The sequence below is a fragment of the Columba livia genome, chromosome 10, assembly GCF_036013475.1.
Source record: "Columba livia isolate bColLiv1 breed racing homer chromosome 10, bColLiv1.pat.W.v2, whole genome shotgun sequence".
Lineage (NCBI taxonomy): Eukaryota > Metazoa > Chordata > Aves > Columbiformes > Columbidae > Columba > Columba livia.
Window position 1 is genome coordinate 3,311,085 of NC_088611.1, and position 22,226 is coordinate 3,333,310.

General features: G+C 43.4%; 1 protein-coding gene across 15 annotated transcripts in view; it reads left to right on the top strand.

The window, feature by feature from the left end:
• The window catches only part of FGD3 (FYVE, RhoGEF and PH domain containing 3), a 107,494-nt gene extending 86,575 nt beyond the window's left edge, over window positions 1-20,919 (top strand). For 8 of the 15 annotated variants that reach the window (XM_065074941.1, XM_065074943.1, XM_065074944.1 and 5 more), the window contains exons 15-19: window positions 1,934-1,996; window positions 8,399-8,521; window positions 10,341-10,493; window positions 13,299-13,439; window positions 19,537-20,919. In XM_065074941.1, coding sequence (XP_064931013.1) covers window positions 1,934-1,996; window positions 8,399-8,521; window positions 10,341-10,493; window positions 13,299-13,439; window positions 19,537-19,761 — 705 coding nt within the window. In that variant the 3' untranslated portion in view covers window positions 19,762-20,919. Of the gene's footprint in view, window positions 1-1,933; window positions 1,997-8,398; window positions 8,522-10,340; window positions 10,494-13,298; window positions 13,440-17,667; window positions 17,775-19,536 lie in introns of those variants that run through there. The other 7 variants (XM_065074934.1, XM_021296396.2, XM_065074935.1 and 4 more) reach the window with 4 other exon arrangements.
• The last annotated feature ends 1,307 nt before the right edge of the window (window positions 20,920-22,226 follow it).

Below are 22,226 nucleotides of genomic sequence, written 5' to 3' on the forward strand. Positions count from 1 at the left end.
GTGCTGTGTTACAGTGCTTAGGATTGATTTCAGTTGCAGACCAGCCCGTGCCTTTGCACGCAATCCTTCCTGTGCTGCTGTTTTCCCTGCTGGCTTCCACAGCCTCAGGCAGGCGCTGAGGTTGATCTTCACCTGTAACCTGCCTACAGACCTGCGGGTTCTTGGAAGTGCAGAAATCTGACATTCGATCTGATTCTTAAGATACCGCCTGCAGAACAATGTCCAGGAATTTGTGATGTCCCAGCTGTCAGGAGGTGAACGTTCAGAGCTGTCGCCAGTCGCTCTCTGTCACGGTGTCTTTGTCTTTTCAGAAAGCTCCAGGGTCCCTCTGTGGCTTAGTTCCTTCAGAAAGAGGACGCTCATCTCCCTGTTTTCCCTTTTCACCTGCAGCATTTCAAGGCTGTGTGAAGGGTTTTTATAAAAGCATCTAAACCTGTTCCCGAGGAGGAGGATCTCTCTTACTGCTGCTTGTCTCAGAAGAGCTGGAGGCTCATGGGGTGTGGGAAGGACCCTGTTTGTGCCTTACTGGAAGGCTGGCAAGGAAAAGTGCAGCAGAGGACTCTGCACAAGTGGCGTCCTCGAGATCTCAGAGTTGGGACTGCTTCTGGTAGTTAAACCATGAGTTTTAGATCCTGTTAAACCATCGTTATTTCCCCCTCACGCCCCCGTTTCTGTTCCTCCCCCAAGCCCTGGGGTAGTTCTGACAAACGTCTTCATCCACACCGCATCTCGCTCGCTTGGATTGATAATGGTAACATAAGGGGAACAAGCCCTTTTGAAATCTCTTCCTGGTTAAGAGTAGATGGTATTTGATTTTTAGCACATTATTCCAAATAAATATTAAAAGTGCATGGGAATCTGAACAGGCATCTAGAGAAGTTTACTCTTTTCCCTAAACTTGCTGGGGCCTTTCTCAGTCTTTCATCCAAACCCCGTTTTCTCTCTACATTTGTATTTCTTTTCCCAAGTCCCGTGTCACAGCACACAGATGTCCTTTTACTACACAGAGGGATCAAAATACATGGGTTGATGAGGATTCCTTTCTGCAGGACTGGGGAATAGAGGCTGTGAAGACCCACAGCTTGCTGGGTTTTTGCAGAGGCAGAAGTAGTTGGCTGGAGCTGTACGTGCTGCCTCCCTTTCATTAAACTGCATTTTCTGAGGACTTGTTCCAGTTGTGACACAGCCCCAGCCCCAGGGAATGCAGTCGCTCATTTGCTTGTTCTCAAGAGTCGACTGATTGTATTAGTGTATAAACAGATACAACTGGGTATCAGAATGAATAGCTCTTTGATTTGGCTGCTTACTCAAAGCTACAGTTCGGGCTTTTTTGCAATAACAGAGGTTAAACCTTTTTGCTTTCGAATCGAAAGAAGCAAAAATGCACTGGAGATTTGGGTAACCTTGAAATATGAGACATTGTCTAATCAGTAAAGGAAGAGAATTTATCATAAAGAGTCCAATATTTTGAGAACCACCTGTAAACTTGCAAACTCCCTGTACATTAATGGCAGATGGGGTGGTTTTCCTTTTAGGATGTAGCCTATGATTTTGGTGTATCTAAGGTTGTTATTTGCCCTCTATATGTATTAAGTATGTATAGATGCCAGTTTGCATTTATTAAGAGGTTGAGAGATGTGCATTTATTAAGAGGTTGAGAGATGTATTGCAACTAAGAAAAACTGACCTGAGTGCTATTTGAATGGAACCCATGGACTGCAGCCTCGGTACGTCCATGCCATCGGTAACGTCACCCTCTTTGTAGTCAACCCAGCATCGGGGTGGCTGACTACCTGTGCAATTAAAGTGTGTTCACAAGCAAATAGTTGAGGGACTAAAAGCAAATGATGCCATGTTTTCTTTCTCAACATTTAATATATTTCAGGAAGAATGTCCATGTTGAAGTTGTTGTGTGTCGTTCTCTGTCCCTCAGATAGCCAGCACCAGCTCGGTGGAGTCGATGCCAGGAGCAGATGGTGGCGGTGCGTTCGGAGGGGTAGGTCATTTGAAGCTGATACTTTCCATAGAGCAAGGGAGGGCCATTGTGTTTCTTTTGTAGCAGGAGAAAAGAAAATCAGATATTTCAGTATATCAGTTTGTATTCTGCCGTCTGTTGCTGCAGCTGTCCTGTCCTTAACTTCTTGGCCACGTTACACCCACAGCTACTTGCAGAGTTTGCACCATCAGGGAATTTAAATCCTCCTCTTCCAGATATATCTGCACACGTGTGTGAACGTGGTTATGGGGACAGTGGCTGGACGGAAGTTGATGGGTACAGCTGTGGCATTGGGGGTTTTGTGTTTGTTTTTGGATTCTGATAGGGAGCTACACTGCTTGCTTGGGAGCGGAGGGCAGAGATGAGGAAACCTGGCTGGTTAATACTGTCAGACTGTGTAACTTGGGATTTCATCTCCAGAACGACATTTTGATTAAGGCTTCTTTCAGAGTGTGCCTTTCATATTTCTGCCAATACAGAGGAGATGATAGTACTTTCATACATCTCTGGCCTGTAAGTGATTGGCTGCTGTGGAAGCAAAATATACCTTTAAAGGTATTTTTCATTTTGCTCTGTACAACATTTGTCACTGCTGCTGAGTCAAACCAGAGGTTTTGAGTCCTTAATAAGGTCTATTTTTTAGTGTTCTCATCTCTCATACTATAGGATATTGTGTATTAATATTAGCATGAACTTTTAAATAACAAAGGCGCCCCTTAGCAGGCTTTTCCAGACCAAGCTTGTAACCTACTGGTAGAGTTTACAGAGTATCCATGAAAAGCTTTTAAACAAGCCAGCAACCTGACCTACACAAACAAGAGCTCATTAAAAATAAGTGTTTGTAATTAGTATACTCCTTGCTATTTATTGTCTGTTCACATTTCATGTTTTCCCTTAGCAATTTTTAACGTATTTGTAGTCAGTTTTGTGATTAGTCCCCTGTATTAGTCCCCTGTTCCTCAAGTTACAGATGGTACAGTGAGCTACCTGTGGGTCTTCAGTTTCTTAGGGAATGCGGATTTTAGTTGGAATTAAATTAAAAAAGAAAAATTAGATCTTTTTAGTTGATTATACGTAGTCATGTTAGTGATTTGTATAGTATATCTTGACGTATTAAGTAATTTTCCTTAAGTTGCATATTTAAAGAAAAATTCAGTTTCTGAGATAGAAATAAAACTGAGTTGATCAAAAACACAAAGCTAAAAATATCCAAAATTCTGTAATATTGATTCTTGGATCTCATTTAGCTGTATTGTAGCAAATGGATAACATCAGCGTGAGCAAGAATTCAGATGTTAGTTGCAGCTTTCAAAAATATTAATTTTTAATGATGACTTCACTATAGAAACATCTCAGTGAGTGCTCGAGAGAGGACATTCTGTGCTTAAAACAGCTTCCTCATGCAAACCACTTGGTGGTAGTGGTGGTCAGCAAACTGGTGTCTCCTTCCTCAGGTTCTGCTGAGCCGCCTGCCGACTCTCGCAGGTTTTCTGCAGCATTGCACATTCACACAACCCGGCAGCGACAGCCCAGCGCAGGCAGCCTGAGCTGTGGGCTGCGCAGCGTCACTGTGTGCTGCACTGCATTGCTGTGGGCTGCACAGCGTCACTGTGTGCTGCACAGCATCACTGTGTGCTGCGCTGCATTGCTGGGTGCTGCACAACGTCACTGTGTGCTGTGCTGCATTGCTGGGGGGTGCACGGTGTCACTGTGTGCTGTGCTGCATTGCTGGGTGCCGCACAACGTCACTGTGTGCTGCCCTGCATTGCTGGGTGCTGCCCTGCATTGCTGTGTGCTGCACAGCATCACTGTGTGCTGCACTGCATTGCTGGGGGGTGCACAATGTCACTGTGTGCTGTGCTGCATTGCTGTGTGCTGCACAACGTCACTGTGTGCTGCCCTGCATTGCTGGGTGCTGCCCTGCATTGCTGGGTGCTGCACAGTGTCACTGTGTGCTGCCCTGCATTGCTGGGTGCTGCACTGCATTGCTGTGTGCCACACAGCATCACTGTGTGCTGCGCTGCGTTGCTGTGTGCCACACAACATTGCTGTGTGCTGCACAGCATCACTGTGTGCTGCGCTGCGTTGCTGTGTGCCGCACAACGTCACTGTGTGCTGCGCTGCATTGCTGTGGGCTGCACAGTGTCACTGTGTGCTGCGCTGCATTACATCGCTGTGTGCCGCGCTGCGTCACTGTGTGCCGCACAACGTCACTGTGTGCTGCGCTGCATTGCTGTGTGCTGCCCAACGTCACTGTGTGCTGCGCTGCATTGCTGTGTGCTGTGCTGCATTGCTGTGTGCTGCACTGCATTGCTGTGTGCTGCACAGCGTCACTGTGTGCTGCACTGCATTGCTGTGTGCTGCACAACGTCACTGTGTGCTGCCCTGCATTGCTGGGTGCTGCGCTGCATTGCTGTGTGCTGCACAGCGTCACTGTGTGCTGTGCTGCATTGCTGTGTGCCGCACAACGTCGCTGGGTGCTGCGCTGCATTGCTGGGTGCTGCACTGCATCACTGTGTGCTGCGCTGCATTGCTGGGTGCTGCACAGCATCACTATGTGCTGCGCTGCATTGCTGGGTGCTGCACAGTGTTACTCGCACTGTTTGTGCAGTTTGTGCTCAACCATCATCATGCACGAGGAAAACAGAAGCCAGTGGAAGATTGTCTTACATGTAATCTCGCATGTATGACATTGGCGTATAGAGAAACAAACTAAACAATTCAGCTGCATTATGAAATACAAAATATACTATACAATTTAAATCAATTTCTCACGTATAATCAGCATTTCCAGTAGCACCTGCTGATGTTCTTCCCCGTTGCGGGTATGTCCAAGTGTGTAATTTGTAAATGGAAAACATGAAGCTGCTTAAGCATAATAAGAAGAAAATTATTTGAACGCCCTTTGTTGCTTGTGTGTCTGCCCATGTAAGAGTCTCATCAGACCATGTACATATTGCACGTACAGCACTGAGGCTCAATTGCATCAGGTTCAGCAGCTTCAAAACAGAGCTGGGTACGCCAAGAAAGATGAGAAATACAACAATTATTCCAGTGCATTAGTATCAAGATATTCCAGTTGAAGCTATAGCAGCTCTGTGTTAGCTTCCCTCTTAACATGCATCAACAGTAAATAATGTTCCTTGTATAATAAAGGACACAGTTGCAAAGTGACTGTTAAATTTGTCTTTGATGAACAACGTTTGTGAATTATAATGCATGTCCTTGTTTGCTCCAAAACCCGCTCTGTTCAGCTGGCGTGCAGTTAAAAGTACATGGCAAGGTCACCATCCTGAGCCGTTCGGCTGGGATCAGGGGCTGCCCGCGCAGCGAGGTCTCATCATTTTCACAGGGATGGAAAGCAAAGGGCTTCTTAATTCCTTCTCAGTGTCAGCAGTTAAATAACATAATATTGAGTAAGTCTTTCTTCTGTAATTGCTCATTGAAATTTTCCAAGTCATAAAGAAAATACATGTTCAGTTTTATCATCTTTTCTACAGCTGCAATAGCAGTGTTTCAAATAGTTGTGTTCTCACTGTATTCCCATAATGTTGAGAAATATTATGAAACATTGCTGGTATTCATCAAACACTTAAAGACCTCTTTCTACAGGGCCTGTTTTTATTAGTGAAGTTAGTATTAAATGTTTGTTGTACACTACACCACAAGTTAAATGGTCTAAAATAAAAGCTCATGCATAACTGTCATAACAAATCTTGTCCAATATAATACCCCTTCTGCTTTTTTCCTTTGTCAAATGTATGGGTCATGTGTTGCTAAAAGTGAACACTGTCCCAGCTGTTGTACATCAAGGAAGAAGTCAAATATGAGACCCATTAGAGGATCCATCCAGCTTGAGTCTTCTCTGTGTTATAGAAACATGCACGTGGGTCATGATGGATATTCCTATTGAAGTACAAATCAAATTAAACAATTTCTACATGAAGCAAGTCCATTCAAGTCATGGTAGAGGAACTTCAGCATTTTTCCTGTGCAGGCACGTGTAGGTATCGATTGAAAGCCAAAACCTGCTTTTGTTTAGCATTTGTGAAGATGATCTTCCAGTCACAGTTCACAAAGCTAAATGGCACCTTCATTTACGCTCTTGCAGTGCCAGTAGCTCTAGTGAAATTGTATTTAACATAAGAATCAAAAGGCTCGTTATGCTATATACTAATTTTAACTATTAAGAAGAGGAAGAATAAGATTGACCAGTGAGGAAATGCTCTGATCTAACAACTTCAGGGGAACCCATCCCTAGCCAGTGGAAGGAAAATTACTCTTCTAAAAAATTAAATAGCATTAGCATCAAAATCAGAATGAGAAACGGCTGACTTTAGCCAATATATATGTTACAAATAAAAAAGTTACTCTGTAGATTGCTCGGTAAGAGCTTTTCAAATCGCCTTAATTATGTGCGTTGTGTGGAGGGGCCTAATAGAGTCTGAAAGGGATGTTTTTGCCAGCGATTCATTAGGCATTGTTTGGGTGGTGTAATTCCATGTCATACTGGTTACATCTGGTTCTTCACGAGAAAAGTGAAATACTGCACTCCACTTTTGTGTGGGCGAGGACTTGGGTTTGCGGGCGTTCTGTTTAGCCGAGCAGTTGGGGTGTACGTATACGGTGCAGTGATTTTCCTGAATGAACAAACCCGTGTGACTGTGCTTCACCAAGCTGAATTGCAAAACATCCTCTGTGCTTGTGTACAAGTTCGAAACGTTACTATTGCAGCTATAGAAAAGATAATAAAAATGAAAAGGGCCAATCCAATTAGAAGTAATTAGTTGTGGTTTTGTTGTGTAATGCCATGACAAGCCCGGGTGGTTTCAATAGCTCTGCTGAAAACAATGTGCTTCCCTGCACAGCAGGGACTTGTGGAGACTGTGGGATGGGGGAGCCGTGTCAGCTTGGAAAATTTGGTGGGGATTTGTTGGTTGTTGGTTGTTTGGTTTGGTTTTTAATTGGCCTGAAAATCTGTACTAGTGACTTCTGCAGGTTAGTTGTCACTAAGGTGAGGCCACAGGGCAACTGGCAGAGTTTCCGCAGGGCTGATGACACCTGCCTGATGCTCCTGGGGAGCTGTAATTGCTGCTGCCTCCCACCCCGTATGCCCACAGCCTTGTGTTAAATAAAGGCTTTGAAGAAGGGGGAATTTGAGCCAGTTCTTCTCTCTCAAGTGGACTTAAGTTGTGACATGGTGTGCACGGGTGGTTTAAAGGGAATGAGGGTGTCAAGGAGTCCAGAATGTGTGTAACCTCCAGTGACCCTGATCTTCACCTGGTTGACTTGCAGACAGAATGTAAGATACTTCTGCTCTTTCAGTGTAGACGAAGTGTTTCTTCTCCCAGTGGTTTGTTAACTGATTGTGTCAAGCAAACAAAAATGAAGAGAGTTACCCAGCCTCTTGTCATGCAAGAGCTGTGCCACAGGACCACGGTACAGCCACCTCCTTGGGGCTGGGACCTCCGTGCAGATGCTGCCTGGTTGGGGGTGCCCCGGGTGCATCCCCGGGAAGCTGCTGATCCCTTCACAGGGCTGTCCCGGCCGGGGAGGGGGAACAGTGTTTACGTATTTCAAAAAGAAAACAAAACAAGGGTCCTGCTTGAAGTTCCATGGGAAGCTGTATGTTTATGAACCGCACGTGGTTGTGTTAATGCTCTTCAGTCTATCAGAAAATTTTACAACTGTGTTTAATTATACTGAGTGACCTCATGCACCAGCTTAGGTGCTTAGCGTAAGGGGGTGAACTTGCTTGGCTACCTGGGCAGCTGACAGAAAGCGTCTTCTGCCAAGAGAAGCTGACAGCAGGTGCTTGGTGTTGGTGTCCATGCCTTCCCAAGGGGTTCGGTGTTTCTTCCTGGGCTGGGAAGGAACCTCCGGAAACTCCTACATTGAGCATTTGAAATGGGGCGGTGCAAAAATCCACTGCCAGCACCATTCACATCTTCAGTCCAGCTATTTTTCCCAAAACCTTCATATCTCCCCCCCCAAAAAAAAACAGAAGAGTTTACAACACACTCACAAAGTCAGTAGCTTTTACCTTCACCGAGTCACGTTGCAGCAGGGAGGAAAAGGCAAGTGCTGGAAGGAAAGTTCTTCTTGAGAACCCGCATTGCCGGTTCCTCCTCACCAGCCTGGGACATGAGGTCGCTCGGTGACTGTCAGGGCACAAGTAGGCAGGGGGACTTGAAGAACTGGCTCGAGCAATCTGCGATCACATAATGCCACAGCAGAAACAGCCATCCAGCCGGAGGCCATGGGCAGAGCTGACGGGCATTCTTTTCTAAAATGGTGTGAAACCCAAAGAGGATCTTCGTCAGTAGAACACCATGAATTGTTTTGTGATCTCTTTTATGTATTTTTTTCCTCTTAATCACATAATTGTGCTCTTCATTTCAGAGTGATTCCTGTAGGAAATCTTCCAAATCCAAGCGAGACAAGGAGAAACAGGCTTGCAAGAGCTGCAGCGAAAGCTTCAACTCCATCACTAAAAGGCGGCACCACTGTAAGCAGTGCGGGGCAGTAAGTATCAGGACGCGCTGAGCTTTGTCGTTTCTTCTGCAGAGACCATTGGAGACAATTGTTAATTTTTTCAGTGCAGGAACTAAAAGGTGTTCTGCTTCATGGCAGGTCAGTGACAGAGCAGATCCTTCCACTTGCTTTATTCCCCGCAGTAATCACAGGAAAAAAGGACAAAACTCTGGTGCAATGGGCCTAGTCTGTGCTGTTTTAAAGGCAAATACAGCACCTCGGTGGATAAAAAGAAAGGTGGTGCCTTCCTTGGGGATGTGCGTGTGTCTGGGGAGAGGGTTGTCCTCTCTATTTTGTTTGCAGAGACAGAATGGCCTTCTGACAGCCGTACTGCACACACCAGCTCTTCCAGGATAAACAGCTGAATGTACGATATTAAAGATGGATGGGATCTTCTTTCCCTAAAGTAGAGTCGTCAAGACTTGCTTGTGCCAAAGTGGATTCCTCCTGCTTAAAAAGTCAGAAGAAACCAGTCCTAGAGATTCAGGGCGGGTTATTGAAGGCTCTCAGCCGCCCTTCTCCAGTGCCATTTACTGACAGCTTAATTCTCAGGTTTTTTTCTGAAAATCACAACCACAGCCAAGATGAGATTGATTTCTGCAATATGATTTGAAACCTGCCTTCCTTGACTTGTGTTCCTAATGTAACTAGTACAGAATAGTGTTATTTAAATACCATTATTCATTTGAAGTGAAGATAAATTTTCAGCTGAAGAGAGGCCTAAATGTTTAGGATGTTTAAAGGAACTTCAGTCTCTGCAATTAAAATAAAATCACACTTTTGCACTGGAGTTGGGATTTTCATCCTTCCAGGTTTGTCTTTATTAATAATTACTAAAATCATAAAATAGATTTCTGGAGGTTTAAAATGTTCCATTGCAAAGCTCAGTATTACTAAAGAAATTAAATAAAAGCTTTCTCCCATGGACAGAGAGATAACAAAGATTACATTATTAATGATTTATTGTTAAACAGCTGTTGGTTATGTGATGTTTTGTGATGTGGCAATAGCATTCAAATCAAGAAGTTAATTAATCTCAAGGAAAGACTATTGTGTTTCTAAAGATGCTAGCTTGCTTTTGTTTATATAACTTCACTTAACACTTGGTGAATTAAGGCAGTTACCTTCATATAGTAATTAACGTCTCACAGTGAAGCATATAATAACATGTACTTGCACCTGAAGGGCATTTGTAGTGTGGTGTTGTACAGTAAATTCCAATTGGGTGTTGGATTTTTAGCGTGCAAACAGGTTCCAGAGCTGCAGCTCCATCACTCCTCACAGGCACTGGTTTCATGGCACGGAGGAAAGGAGTCAAAAGTTGTTAATTTGACATCAGACAAATATAATGGATAATATATTGGGCTATGTTCTTGAAACGGGCAGTGATTTTTGGATTCCTTAGTTCTTTCAGGATGAACTGCCTAAGTGATGAGGAAGCATCAGCCACATTTACTCTGAAAATCAGTCCTTCTTAGACCATCATATGGTGGGCATTAAAAAGCACTAATTCCTTTGTCAACCTAAACTCTTTTGGACTCATAAAGGCTTATAAGAGAAGCAGACTTGCATGGTGTTAATCATCAAGTGTTTCCTAAAAGGCGTATGTTTTCACTTAGTGCACAGCACCGGGTCACAAAAATGTGAATTTTTATTGGAGGTAAATAAAGATAATATATCGGCCGCTCTATCTTACACTTACGTTACTTTTCTGGATTTTACTGCAATAACATCTGCTCTGCAAGTCACTTTCCTTGGAGAAGGGTTATGTTTTAATGATGACTAATAAAGCACCATCTTTCTGTTACAGGTGATCTGTGCAAAATGCTCCGAGTTTAAACCACTTGCTGATAACAGCCGTCACAATCGAGTGTGTAAAGAGTGTTTTCTGCAGTTACCAGCAAGCCCGTGCAGCGCTGGAGTGGAAGCAGCCGGGGAACAAAAGAGAAGAGCAGCTGCAGAGGTACGGTATTTGGTATTTCCTAAGAAACCTTTGGTGTCCCTTTATTTTTCTTTCTTTTCTTTAATGTGTGTGGTGGTTTTTTTTTCTTTATAGATAAAATCGTTTCATTATCTTTTTTGCCCTAACCATGATATTTGACCCTCTGGCTTGTAATTCGCTTTGAATGTGCATGGCAGCCTGAATGCTGTTAGTAAATGGTGAGCGTTCATTGTAGGATGCTGATCATACAGGGGAGCACACAGGTTTTGCAGCCAACCTTCAGCTTTCAAAGTAACAAAAAAAGAGGACAAACTTCTGGCTTCTTTTTATTATGGTGCGTTTCCAATCTTGAGTTATGCACAATAGCTATTGGCCAAGCTTGGCAAAATCAGAATTGGTTTTTTTCACTTTAAACTTTGTATAGAAGATCCTTTTGCACTCCTTATTTCACATCCTGGCAAAATATCATTGAAACGGTTTTTTTTCTTGGTTGATCATGCAAAAGTACAGAATCCTTTGGGAAGGCTCTAAGGATTCACTGAAACTTTCTTGAACCTGCTGTAATGCAGACTCTTTTCTCCAAGACCTGACTTCTGCAAATTATCCTGTGCAAACTGCCGCTTCACAAGCACTGCAGATGTCACCAAGCTGTATAACATAACAGCACAACCTACCGTTATTGTTTAAACAAGAACAAGGAACATGTTGTCAAACTGATTTGTTTTATCCTCATCCACAACAACTGAACCTTCACTTACCAGTGGTTTTTTAGATGATGGGCAGAGCTGTGAGTACCGTTACATGCTGCGCTTTTCGCAGTCCACCTTGAAGAAAAGGTTTTGTATTTATTTTACTGGAGCTGGGTCTCTCTAGCTTGGAAAAGATGAGACTGAGGGGTGACCTCATTCATGGGGATCAATATGGGAAGGGGGAGTGTCAGGAGGATGGAGCCAGGCTCTTCTCGGTGACAACCAGTGATAGGACAAGGGGCAGTGGGTTCAAACTGGAACACAGGAGATTCCACTTAAATTTGAGAAGAAACTTGTTCCTGGTGAGGGTGGCAGAGCCTGGCCCAGGCTGCCCAGGGAGGTTGTGGAGTCTCCTTCTGTGCAGACATTCCAACCCGCCTGGACACCTTCCTGTGTAACCTCATCTGGGTGTTCCTGCTCCATGGGGGGATTGCACTGCATGAGCTTTCCAGGGCCCTTCCAATCCCTGACATTCTGGGATTCTGTGAAACACAGCCAGAAATCACTGCGGGTGTAAAAGAGGACATTCATCTCAGTTGAAAGTGGACTCACAGGGGCACATCTTCTGGGGGTACATCAGATTCTCACAACAGCCACTTACACAATGAGAAGGTCATCACAAATTATCCTTCCCCTGATGTGCTGACCTATGCCATCACTGGGAATAGTTGCAGCCTATACTGAAAATCACCTTACCTTGAAAAATGTTGTTCTGGAAGCCACTCCTGAGAGCCACCAGACTGCTGCCAGCCTTGTTATACTCCTCAGAACCAAGTGACATGGGAAAGAGCTGGACTCTGAGCAAGAGACGTAAACCTGCCCGCGCATCTCCAGAGCTCCTGGAATAAATGCTTCCTCAAGGAGTCTTAGGCTCTACCCTGCTCTGCTTTCCAATACGTCAGGTTTCTTTCCACGCTGCTAAATGTACCTACACAGGTATACTCACACCAGCACGGTGTGCCAGAGTGCAGCTGAGTGCTGCTCAGGTGCTTTGTCAAGTTTTGTACCCAGGCACAGCCAGAATCTCAGGAACACAAAGTGGGGCACAGCTACAAATGCACTTTGTCCCTCCTGAACTGCTGTGTCTGCAGAGAAGATTCTGGATCAGGAGCTTGGTACCATCGGGAACTTCAGATATACACAACAGCTATGCCTACAGACGATCAGGACTTAATATGTTTCAGTACAGACTGTGCTATCTCCTGATAAACTTTCTAGCGCTGTTTCCACGGAGCTGTTGGCCAGTGAAGTGAGAACCTACCCCAGCGCAACAGAGAGCTCAGTTCATCTGAAAAGGCAAAGAGCAAAGCAGTGAAATGTGACCTATGGTCTTACTCCAGAAAACAAATTAGAGCAGAAAGCTGTACAAAAACAGGGAAATGTCTTTTTTCCCTCATATTCTCAGGCTTCTAGCCTTGTGCCAAATCTTCAAAGGATCAGTAAAATGCAAGAAAGGTATATAGAAAAGAAAGATCAGAGCCGATCTGCTGCTTTCCCTCCTATTTACATTAAACTTTCTTAACAAGCTTAATAGCAGCTGAGGAGATTCCCACCTTACAAATGTTATTGCTAAAAATCCCCAGGAGGCTTCTGTGCAAAGTCCAATCTGAACAGGGATTCTGTTTTTCTTTGCTTTCTATCAAAAGACAAACATTTCTTTCAACCCTTTTTTGCCCTGGTGTGCTCTGATTTGTCTAACGTCTCCACATCCATGCACCAGGAGTGTCTGCTAATACACCTTTTTCATTAATTTGAAAACATTTTCCAGCCTATTTTGCTAAGTAAGATACTAGCTGCATCATCTTAATTTCTATTGTGAATTTACTGGGTGGGAGTGGAATTCAGCTTCATGTACACTGGGAACACTGGTTCAATATCCGTTTCTGTGACATGGAATTGTGCTGTTTCTTGGGGGTATATAATGATGCTTCAACTTCTGTTCAGTTACAGGCTATCCAGTGTTTTCCCTACACTATTATTTTACTCTGGACAACTTAAGTATGTTTTATACTTAATTCTAAGTATTTTGCCCATGTAAGCATCAATGAATATGGCTCTTTTTTTCTTCTTTGTGCAGAAGCAAAGCATCTTAGCAGCTGAAAACAGCCTCTTCAGCAGCTACCTCCAGTTCCTTGAAAAAGGGAAGACTTGGTACAAAATGTGGGTGACCATCCCCAAGACTGAACCTCTTGTTCTGTATCTGCAAGGAAGCAGCCAGGTAAAATGACATTCATGAGGGTTAACACCAAAAAAAAAACACCAAAAAGTTTAAATATATCAAGCTGAGAAATAGGTCAAAGGATTTGGCTTGGTTTCAACAACAAAAAATGAACTTGGTGTTCTGAATCTAGCACAAAACCTCAGAGATTTCAGATTTCCTTGTTATCTGTAGTTACTGCTGATAGGGCTGTGAACAAATGTTTAAGCTCATAGCTTTTCCATTTTTTAACAAAAAAGGACAAAACAAGGATCATTTGGTTGTGCTTTGGATTTTTTGGAGGTTTTACACAGGTATATTCAAGGTTTTCTTACCCTGTCATTAAGGAAAGCACTTTCCTGTAAAACGTATAGGGCTGCAAAGCAGTCTGAATATTGCAATTGCTGGTTCAAGCTTTTTGGTTTTTTTTAAGCCTAGTTCTGGATTGAGAGGGTAGAGGAATTTGTGGAAATGTGGATGTTCTTCAGCATGAAAAATGGACTGTGTGTGGTACAGCTCCTTGTCACAGCATCATGGGATTTTTATCTTTACTTGAAATAATTACTGTGGTAAGGATCATTTATTTTTTAAAGTGTGCTGTTGAAGTTAGCTAGCGTTGTGTGTGATGAAAGCCAAGTGATGGAAATACTTATGTCCGGGACAGAACATCCGAAATAGAAATATCACTCATGCTTTCTTACTGCTGAAGATAAAGGATGACAATCCTGAAATGAGATTCCCCCTATCCAGTTTTGTATTTGGCATCTGATGTGTTTATGTGCAGCTTTGTTTTATCTCCTGGGTGGGATGGAAGAAGAAATGGGTCTGAATTCAGTCCACCATTACCCTGCTGTGATTGGAGGGTTTGCTTTGTACCAGCGTCGGTTTGTACGGCTGTAGCTTGGAGCAGTCTGGGAACTCAGTATTACCCGTGATTTTATAAAGTAAAGCTTATAACGTCAAGCTTCCCCCATAGCAAACCTTCGACAAAAACTACACCTTGTCTTTGGAAGTGTGTTCGTTTTGCTGCTTGTCAGCAAGAACAGCTCTGGTTTCAAACAAGTGTGTGATGTTTGAAGCGCAGTGCTGGAGAGCCAGGAGCTGCAGGCCCCTTGGCCTCCCAACCAGCTCGGCAGGAGACGCGGGACTGAAATTACAAGCTGGAAAAGCAAACGGCCTCCGACAAAGCACTGAAATGCGTGCAACAAACCCGATCTTTACATCTCTCTGGAGCCAGGGTCTGGGGAGAGGAAGAAAGCTTTAAAAAGCAAAGCAGGGAGGATGGAGTCGCTACAAAACTTTTTGGCTGGTATGAAAACCCTTGCTCAGCAAAGGACCAGGGCATGCTCTGTATCCCGTTCAAGCAAGGCAGCATCTCGCACAGGGCAGCCTGGGGAAGGAGAGTTGGAAGAGGGGGAGAGAGGTGTAAATTCTTTGGCCTTCTTCACCCAGGAGCAACATATGTCATAGAACCATTTTGGTTGGAGGAGACACTTAAGATCATCGAGTCCAACCATAACTTTGACACTAAACCATGTCCCTGAGAACCTCGTCTATACATCTAAGAGATGACTGGAATGAGGAGGTGAGAGGAAGCGACACCTCTTATGACCTAGAGAGAGAGTTTCTCCTAGTGCCCAACCAGTCATCTCAGGACAGCACAAGTAATAACCCATGGGCCATAAATCAGCTGTGTTTAGTGCACAGCAGAATGGTGCTTGATTGTTCAGGCCCCTCCTGAGAGCTGTGCAAAGCCAGGGCTTGGAAGCTGGAGGAGCTTCTGTGCTTCAGATTCTACATTTCTTTGTTCCGTGCCCTGCCAAATTTGATCTTGAGCCTCTGTTGATATTATTAGTAAGATCCTATTTTTTATGGGAAAAGGGTGCCTTTGACACTGATTGTCGATTTTATGACAGTTAAATTTATTGGTTAGTGTCCTCCACTATTTTAGGTGTGAGATAAATCTCCCAATAAAGCATCAGGAAAGCACACAGGGCAAGGTTGATCTATCTCACATTCAATAACCGAGCCAGAATTTACTATCAGGAACAATCAGCTGCAGGCTGAGGCTGAAGCAACAAAAATGAGTCACTTCTTCAAGGCCCCGCCGCTCCCACTCGTATGTATACTTTCTTCAATTTGCATCCAACTGAAGGAAAAAATTATGAAGCAAATCCCATTCCTTGATATTAAACCAACATTCTTGTTAGTCCTGGTTCACACAGTGTACAAGACTTCTGAGAAAATTCGCTTCTAGAGCTTCTTTCCTGCTGGGTGAGTGTCTGGAATCAAGCTACTCGTGTGCTTGGATGTTATTTCCCCAGGTGTTGTTTTGTTTTGTACAACCACATCTATGCCTCTCTCAAATCTCTTTAGGCCTGCAAAGAAGCATTTCAGTGCCTAAAAAAAAAAAAAGAGGTGCTTTTTGGGAATAATATCGCCAACAGTGGTATTAAAGGTCTTGAAACATAGACCAAGTGAAGCGTGACCGTAGGAGTTTGAAATTTGGGGGATTATTTTGAAAAGGAACAGAAAGAATAGTTGCCTCTTGGGAAGACGGAGTAAACCAGGCTGAATCTGGAGCTTCTGATACAGTAAAAGCCTTGAAGCTTCTGTTCTCTGCACCCCCGGCCCTCACATGGAAGAAGGGTATGCCAGTGCAAATGGAAATACGACTTGTGGCCTTTAATATAGCGAGAAAACTGCTCTTTTGCTTCAGATCCTTGTTCCATGAGAATGAATTAATCCCCTGAGTGTTCACGGTTTAAGTCTTGCATAAGGCTTTATGCGTGAGGATAAAATTCACAGCACATTTTGGTATGGAAATCATGCCAGTTTTATCTGTCCTCAAACTGAAACAGAATTTGTGCAGCTGTTTGTCATGTTAATCTGAGTGGAATTAGAAGAGCTTCCTTACAAGCAAAGACCACCTCAAGCTTAAGGATCAGCAGTTTTATAGAAATCTCTCTGTATTTCCAAGGACTCTTCCTGGAGCTTCTGCTTCCGTTGGCCTTGTAAAATACGCAGCTACCCCCAGAGCTCTGACACTGACTTACATGTGGTTGAGAAAGGCAGAGTTCAGGAGCCCCAGCTAACCAGAAAAGTAATGAATTTTGGAGAAATATGGAGTGTACATCTAGTATAGTGATAGCTAGTGCACGTAATAATAATCAGTTTTGATCCAAGAGAAAATTTTGCTTTCCAATTTCTGAAGGAAAATCTTCTATTTATCACGTAAATGTGATTTACTACTCCTAGAAAATGAGGGAGTAGCTGAGTTTTGAAGTTGAGCTCTGGGTTTTAGAGAAGTATTTTTGTCAGTTGTCTATTGAGCCTGTTTAGGTGAAGCTTTAATTGGCCCAGCATTAAACTCTGCCTGTCCTTTTGCTCGGTCCTGCAGAGCTTTGCATCTCAGCACACCATCATGTCACAGGAGTCTACCAACAGTTTGTGCAAGGTTGGGACTGGATAGTAAACGGGTAGAGAGTGGAGTTTGGGTGCAAAACCACAGATTTTGTTTGCATGCTCAACAGTAGTCTGGGAAAATGACAGTTGCCCATCAGTGGGTAACTGTTGTTGTGTATATTTGTGTAAGAGAGCTTCTATGCTGCAGAGATGTGCGGTGTGAGAGGGATGTCTGTGTGGAGGAGCACGGGATCTGGAACTGCCCGTATGGTGGAACCGAACTCTCCATTCCCAAGTCTTAAAGCCTGGGTGTTGTAATGGCTGTAATAGAACAATAAATGAATGCTGCTGTAATTATCTAGATAAATAATACATTAGTATTACGCTGCTTAGAGTGCACAATGCTTGTGATTGCTAACAGTATTATGCAATCAGTAGATTTTTGTGTATCACTCGCTATCGCAGGGAAATGATTGAAATCAACCCTAAAGGGAAGCTCTTCTCAGCACTTGGTAGTTTGGTCTGATGAAAGACTGATATTGTGAAACCCTGGTGTGTTGCATACAGAAATAAATTTAAAAAAAAATAATCAACCAGCCAAATCCAGTCGGCTTTGAAAAACTGAATATGACATCTCTCTGTAAGACCTGTAAATCCTACTGACGTGGTCAGTGTAGGACCCGAATTCAGAACAGCTCCTGGATGTCTTGGATCCAGAGGTGCTCAGGGTCCCGCAGAGAGATCTGGTTTGGGGTGCGGTGTGAGTGCAGGCTGAGTGCTTCACCTGTATCTGTCAGCAGCGCAGCTGTGCAGAGATAATTTCAATCCCTTCCTTTTGGATCAGGCAGGTACAGAGTGACAAAGGCATCATATTAAGAGAAGGGAGGAAGCAAGACCAAAGGCACTCTGCCTAATTTACCTGTGTCTGCATGTGGTGGGTAGGTGTAACAGGTACAATTCAAACATCAATTTGCTCTTACGCTGCACTTCTTGGCTACAAACAATCATTTTTCATTGTCATGGGCAACCTTCAGTTTTACATATGACAAGTCTTAGTGTCTATTTTTGTAAAACAAGACCAGCAAAGCAGGCATGGTTGAGCTTGCATGTGTTCTTGTGCATTTTGTGCTCATCAGTCCCATATTTGCTTGCTTTAGCATTGCCACGTATCCAGGCCTAGAGCTACTCTGTACATGCCGGTTCAAACTTCTGCACGTGCAAGAGCTCTCTGTGGTGCAGATGCAGTTGTGGTGTTGGGATCGAGAAGTTGTACGCTGCTTTTAACGCAACTTGCACTCAAACAATCAGTGTTTGACCCAAAGTTGATGTAAATCTCCTTGAACAGCGCTTGGTCTTCAAGCAGGTGGACTCTGGCATTTTTTCATAACAATAACAAGTGGTGGATTAATTAATCAGAAAACTTGCGTTGATATAATAAAATGTGTAGACACATTTTTGACTGTGTAATTTTTGCCCCTTGATTTAAAGTGTGTGTTTGCATTGATGTGAGCAGTTCTGAAACTTCATTTTATTTTTCCAGATTTACCATGTCATCTGCGTTCAGTACGGGGTGACAAAAGAATGACTTTGTCACCTCTCTGTGGGATGCCTTGGTAACTTTGGTGTGAGGCATTGAACTTGAGTGGGCTGCTACACAAGTAGCTGCTACAAGAGACACTGGCTTCTTCTAGATGCTTGATGCGTGCGAGGTTTAGACTTCAGTTTGGGGACCCACCTTTGAAAATGCTTTGCTGGCATCAGGTGAAACGAGTTGCTTGGTCATGGCACGGCCTTGCCAAAGTGTGCCGTTCCTGAGCACGCAGGAGAGGAGCTGCTTGAAGGCCAAGACGTGCCTGCTGAGGAGCTGGATCGCTCCTTACCTCTGGGAATCAGTCTGGCCTTTAGAGGATGCTCAAGAGTCTGAGCTTTGACTTCTTTGACAGCTCTGAATGGCATCATTTGGGCTAGTCACCCAAGACCTTCTGAGAAGATTCACTGATTGATTTAAAATCTGAAATTCTCTTCTATTTCAAAGTCTCTTCCCTTCTAATTGGCTTTCTGTCCCTCAGTGTCCAGGTCTGCTTATTTACCTCCCTCAAACCAATCTTACAAATGTCCCACGAGGTTTGAAAGGGACTACACCGAACTATTCTCAGCTGGACCTGGTTGCCTGTACCTAATTGCAAAGAGATTTTTGTAAAAGACAGCACACATAAGTGGTGTGAAATGACATGAAAATCCCCGGCCATGCCACTGCTGGAGCCGTTCTCTTACTGTGAGAGGGAGTCTGTTAAATAAGAAGAATAAAGCACCAACAAGTCATTGTCTTTTTATTGTTTTAAGTGAAGCAGTCGGTGTCACGGAACTGAAGGAGAAGCCGAATGCATGTGTGCTCTGCGCTGCAGCACGTGTGGCCCCGCGCTGGCTGTGCGGGCTCAGGGGGACAACATTGGGGGGACAGCCCGGGGGGGACAACAAGAGGGGTGGCACAGGGGCTGGGGAGAGCGGGGTGCAGCTCCCTGCTCTGAGCCCGTGTTGCAGGTGCAGGGTGACGCATCTCCAACCACGTCTGATTTCTTCAAAATGACTTTGAAACGGTTTGAAACAGGCGCTTCTTCAATCCCCTTGCGAGGAAATCTTTCCTCCCCGCGCGGTCCTCCCACGTCCGATCCCGTTTGTTGCCGGCTTTTTACATTTGTTCTTTCTTCTTTAGGATGGCCGGAGCCCACGTCCCGTTCCTCTGCCTGGGTACGAAGTCAGTTTACCAGGTTCTGGTGAGAAGTTTGAAGTGAAGCATGTTTTTAAGCTTTGCCAGTCCCAGCAAACTCTGTATTTCAGTGCGGAAGATGAAGAACTGCAGATGAAATGGATGGAAGTTCTCACCAAAGCAGCTAAAGGGGAAACAGAAGACACAGCTGAAGGGCTCAGCAACCCGTAGAGCGAGTTCCACTTAGTTTCTTTCCTACATGCTGTAAACCATCACTTGAATTCGGTATTCATGGCACTTTGGAATCTGTATGGCTTTATATTTTCATGTGTCTGCATAGGAAATTCAGTGGTTTCTCTCCTTTTATTGTACATTTCTCACGTACGGTAGTTACCTGGCATATAATTATGTTAAAGGAAAAGGTAGTTGTAGTTGTCGGTGGTGTCGATGCTGGTTTTAAAACAAAAGACGAGGAGAAAAGCATTAATTTTAACAAAGGTAATGGAAAACCATCGGTCTCTTGTTTTCCTAAATGTATATTTTCCAGTCCTTTCGATTGCTATTCAGTGCAGGATGTGTATAGTCTGTGATTAGTTCTATAAATGCTGCCTTTTAAGTTAAATGTTGTAAAGGCTTGTGCTGGCCACTGACATTCCCTTCTCTGTCCTTTCCCTCCTGGTAAAAGGTCTTTGTGATGTGTGAGCAATGTACTGAATATTTTCCCTTTGCTGAAACTATGTCTCTGCTATTTTGAGATGACCTGTTCCCAAGACAAATACTGTAGAAGGGACTTCTGCAAATGACTGCAAACTGTGCAGAAAAGAACATTAAGAAGCCTCATTGATTTTAAGCATTTATAATACTGTTTTGTTTTCTTTCCAAGCCGATACCTTCCTTCCTTCTATTTGATCCCATTCTGATGTAAGTGAACAAACGTTTTATACTGCAAACTGGGTTGTGATCAATAAACAAGAACATTTTTAGTACACACAGCACAAAAAGGTGACTTTTTTGTTGTATTGGTTAATTTAAAAGTGACCTAGGGTTTATTTATATAATTTGTAAATAATGTTTCATAAGTATTTTAAGAATTTTTAAAAGATCTCAACTAATTAACAGGATTTAGTGCATAGAATAAGAGATATTTGTATGAACTGAATCTGTAATTTAATTTTTCTGTTCTCCTGTATTTGTCTTATTTTCAATCTCAAGTGCTTATCTATTTAAATAAAAATCCATGCAGTTAACTCCTGAGCCAGATTGCCAAGGCACAGCAAGCTTTAGGTCAACATTTAATATAGATTTAAAGAAACAAAAAAAGACGTGTTCCTAGTGGTAGTAAGCATGTAGTGCTGATAAAAACGAAATAAAAGCTGTCACGGTACTGTATTTTTAAATGGTTTGGTTTAACTTTTGTATCCTCTTCAGCCTCCTATGTTGTGTGATACTGGTAGAGAGAATGGGCCTCTCCGCACAGCCCGAGTTTGGCAGGATGGTGAAGATGAGTGATCTGCACCCGTGCGTGCTTTTCTTCCCTACAGAACAGGACTTGATTTTCCCTTCTTTGGGCTTTGGGGGGGGCTCTTTGTGGTGTTTCGTTTCATTTTATGGTTTGGGTTTTTGGTTGGTTGGGTTTTGGGTTGGGCCTTTTGTTTGGTTTTATAACTGGTGTAATAAATCCTATGTGTTTAATTAGCTCCTGGGAAATTTCCCTGCATCTTCCCTACCCCACCCCCCGATCTGTTCGCATGCAAAACGTTTCTTGTGGGGTAACTTTTATTGCATAGCACAAGGAAAGGGGTTATTTACAGCGTGTGTTATTTCCTCCTACAAGATTCCTTGAAAATGTAACGATATAGCACATTTGCTTGGAAAATGGTCTCACCTTTCTCAAAGTTCTGGGTAGGGGTTGGTTTGGGTTTTTTGCTTCTTCTTTTTATATTTAAAAGTTTTTCCTTTATTGCACCACTTGCTTTGTTCTTTTTTCGAGAGAGGAATGAGAAGGGAGAATAGCAAACCAAAACAAAATTAATGCATCTTAAGATGTCTTTTATTAACCAAAAAAAAACTTCAGCACACGTTTTTTTGCAATTTTTCTCCGTTTTGTTCTTTTTTTAAAAAAAAAAAAACAACCCTATGTCAAAATACACATCTGATCATTTTATATTCCTCAGCTCAGCTTCTTTAAGCAAAACCAGAGGTTGGGATCGCATTCCCTCTGTCACGGTCAGCAATGCGTTGCCCAGCTCAGATCAGGGGTATTTCCCCAATAAACAGCATTATCTTCTCTCAAAGCCTTATTTTTAGCCCCTCGGGAAGCTGGAGGAGCAGTCTGACCGCAGCTGGAGCTGCTTTGTATTGCAGTGAGCCAACTCGCATCCTTTTTGAGGTGTTATTCAGGCTTTGAATTATTCTTTCCTGTTCTTGGGACACGTGTTGTTTACATACATGAGTTCGGTGGTAGGAAGGTTGAGAATATGAGAGTGTGATCCTGGGAGATGACTCTTTCAAAGCACCGAAATGCGCATCTCTTTAAGAACACAGGGAGTAATCACTTTAGGCTTACACGGATCGTAGTGCATTTACGTATTGTGCCACAGCAAGAAAATAAGCTACTCTTTTTAATTTAAAACCAAAAGGCCTAAGATGATGGCGACGTAGTTCCCATGATGATAAACAGGCAAGTCAAAGTTTGT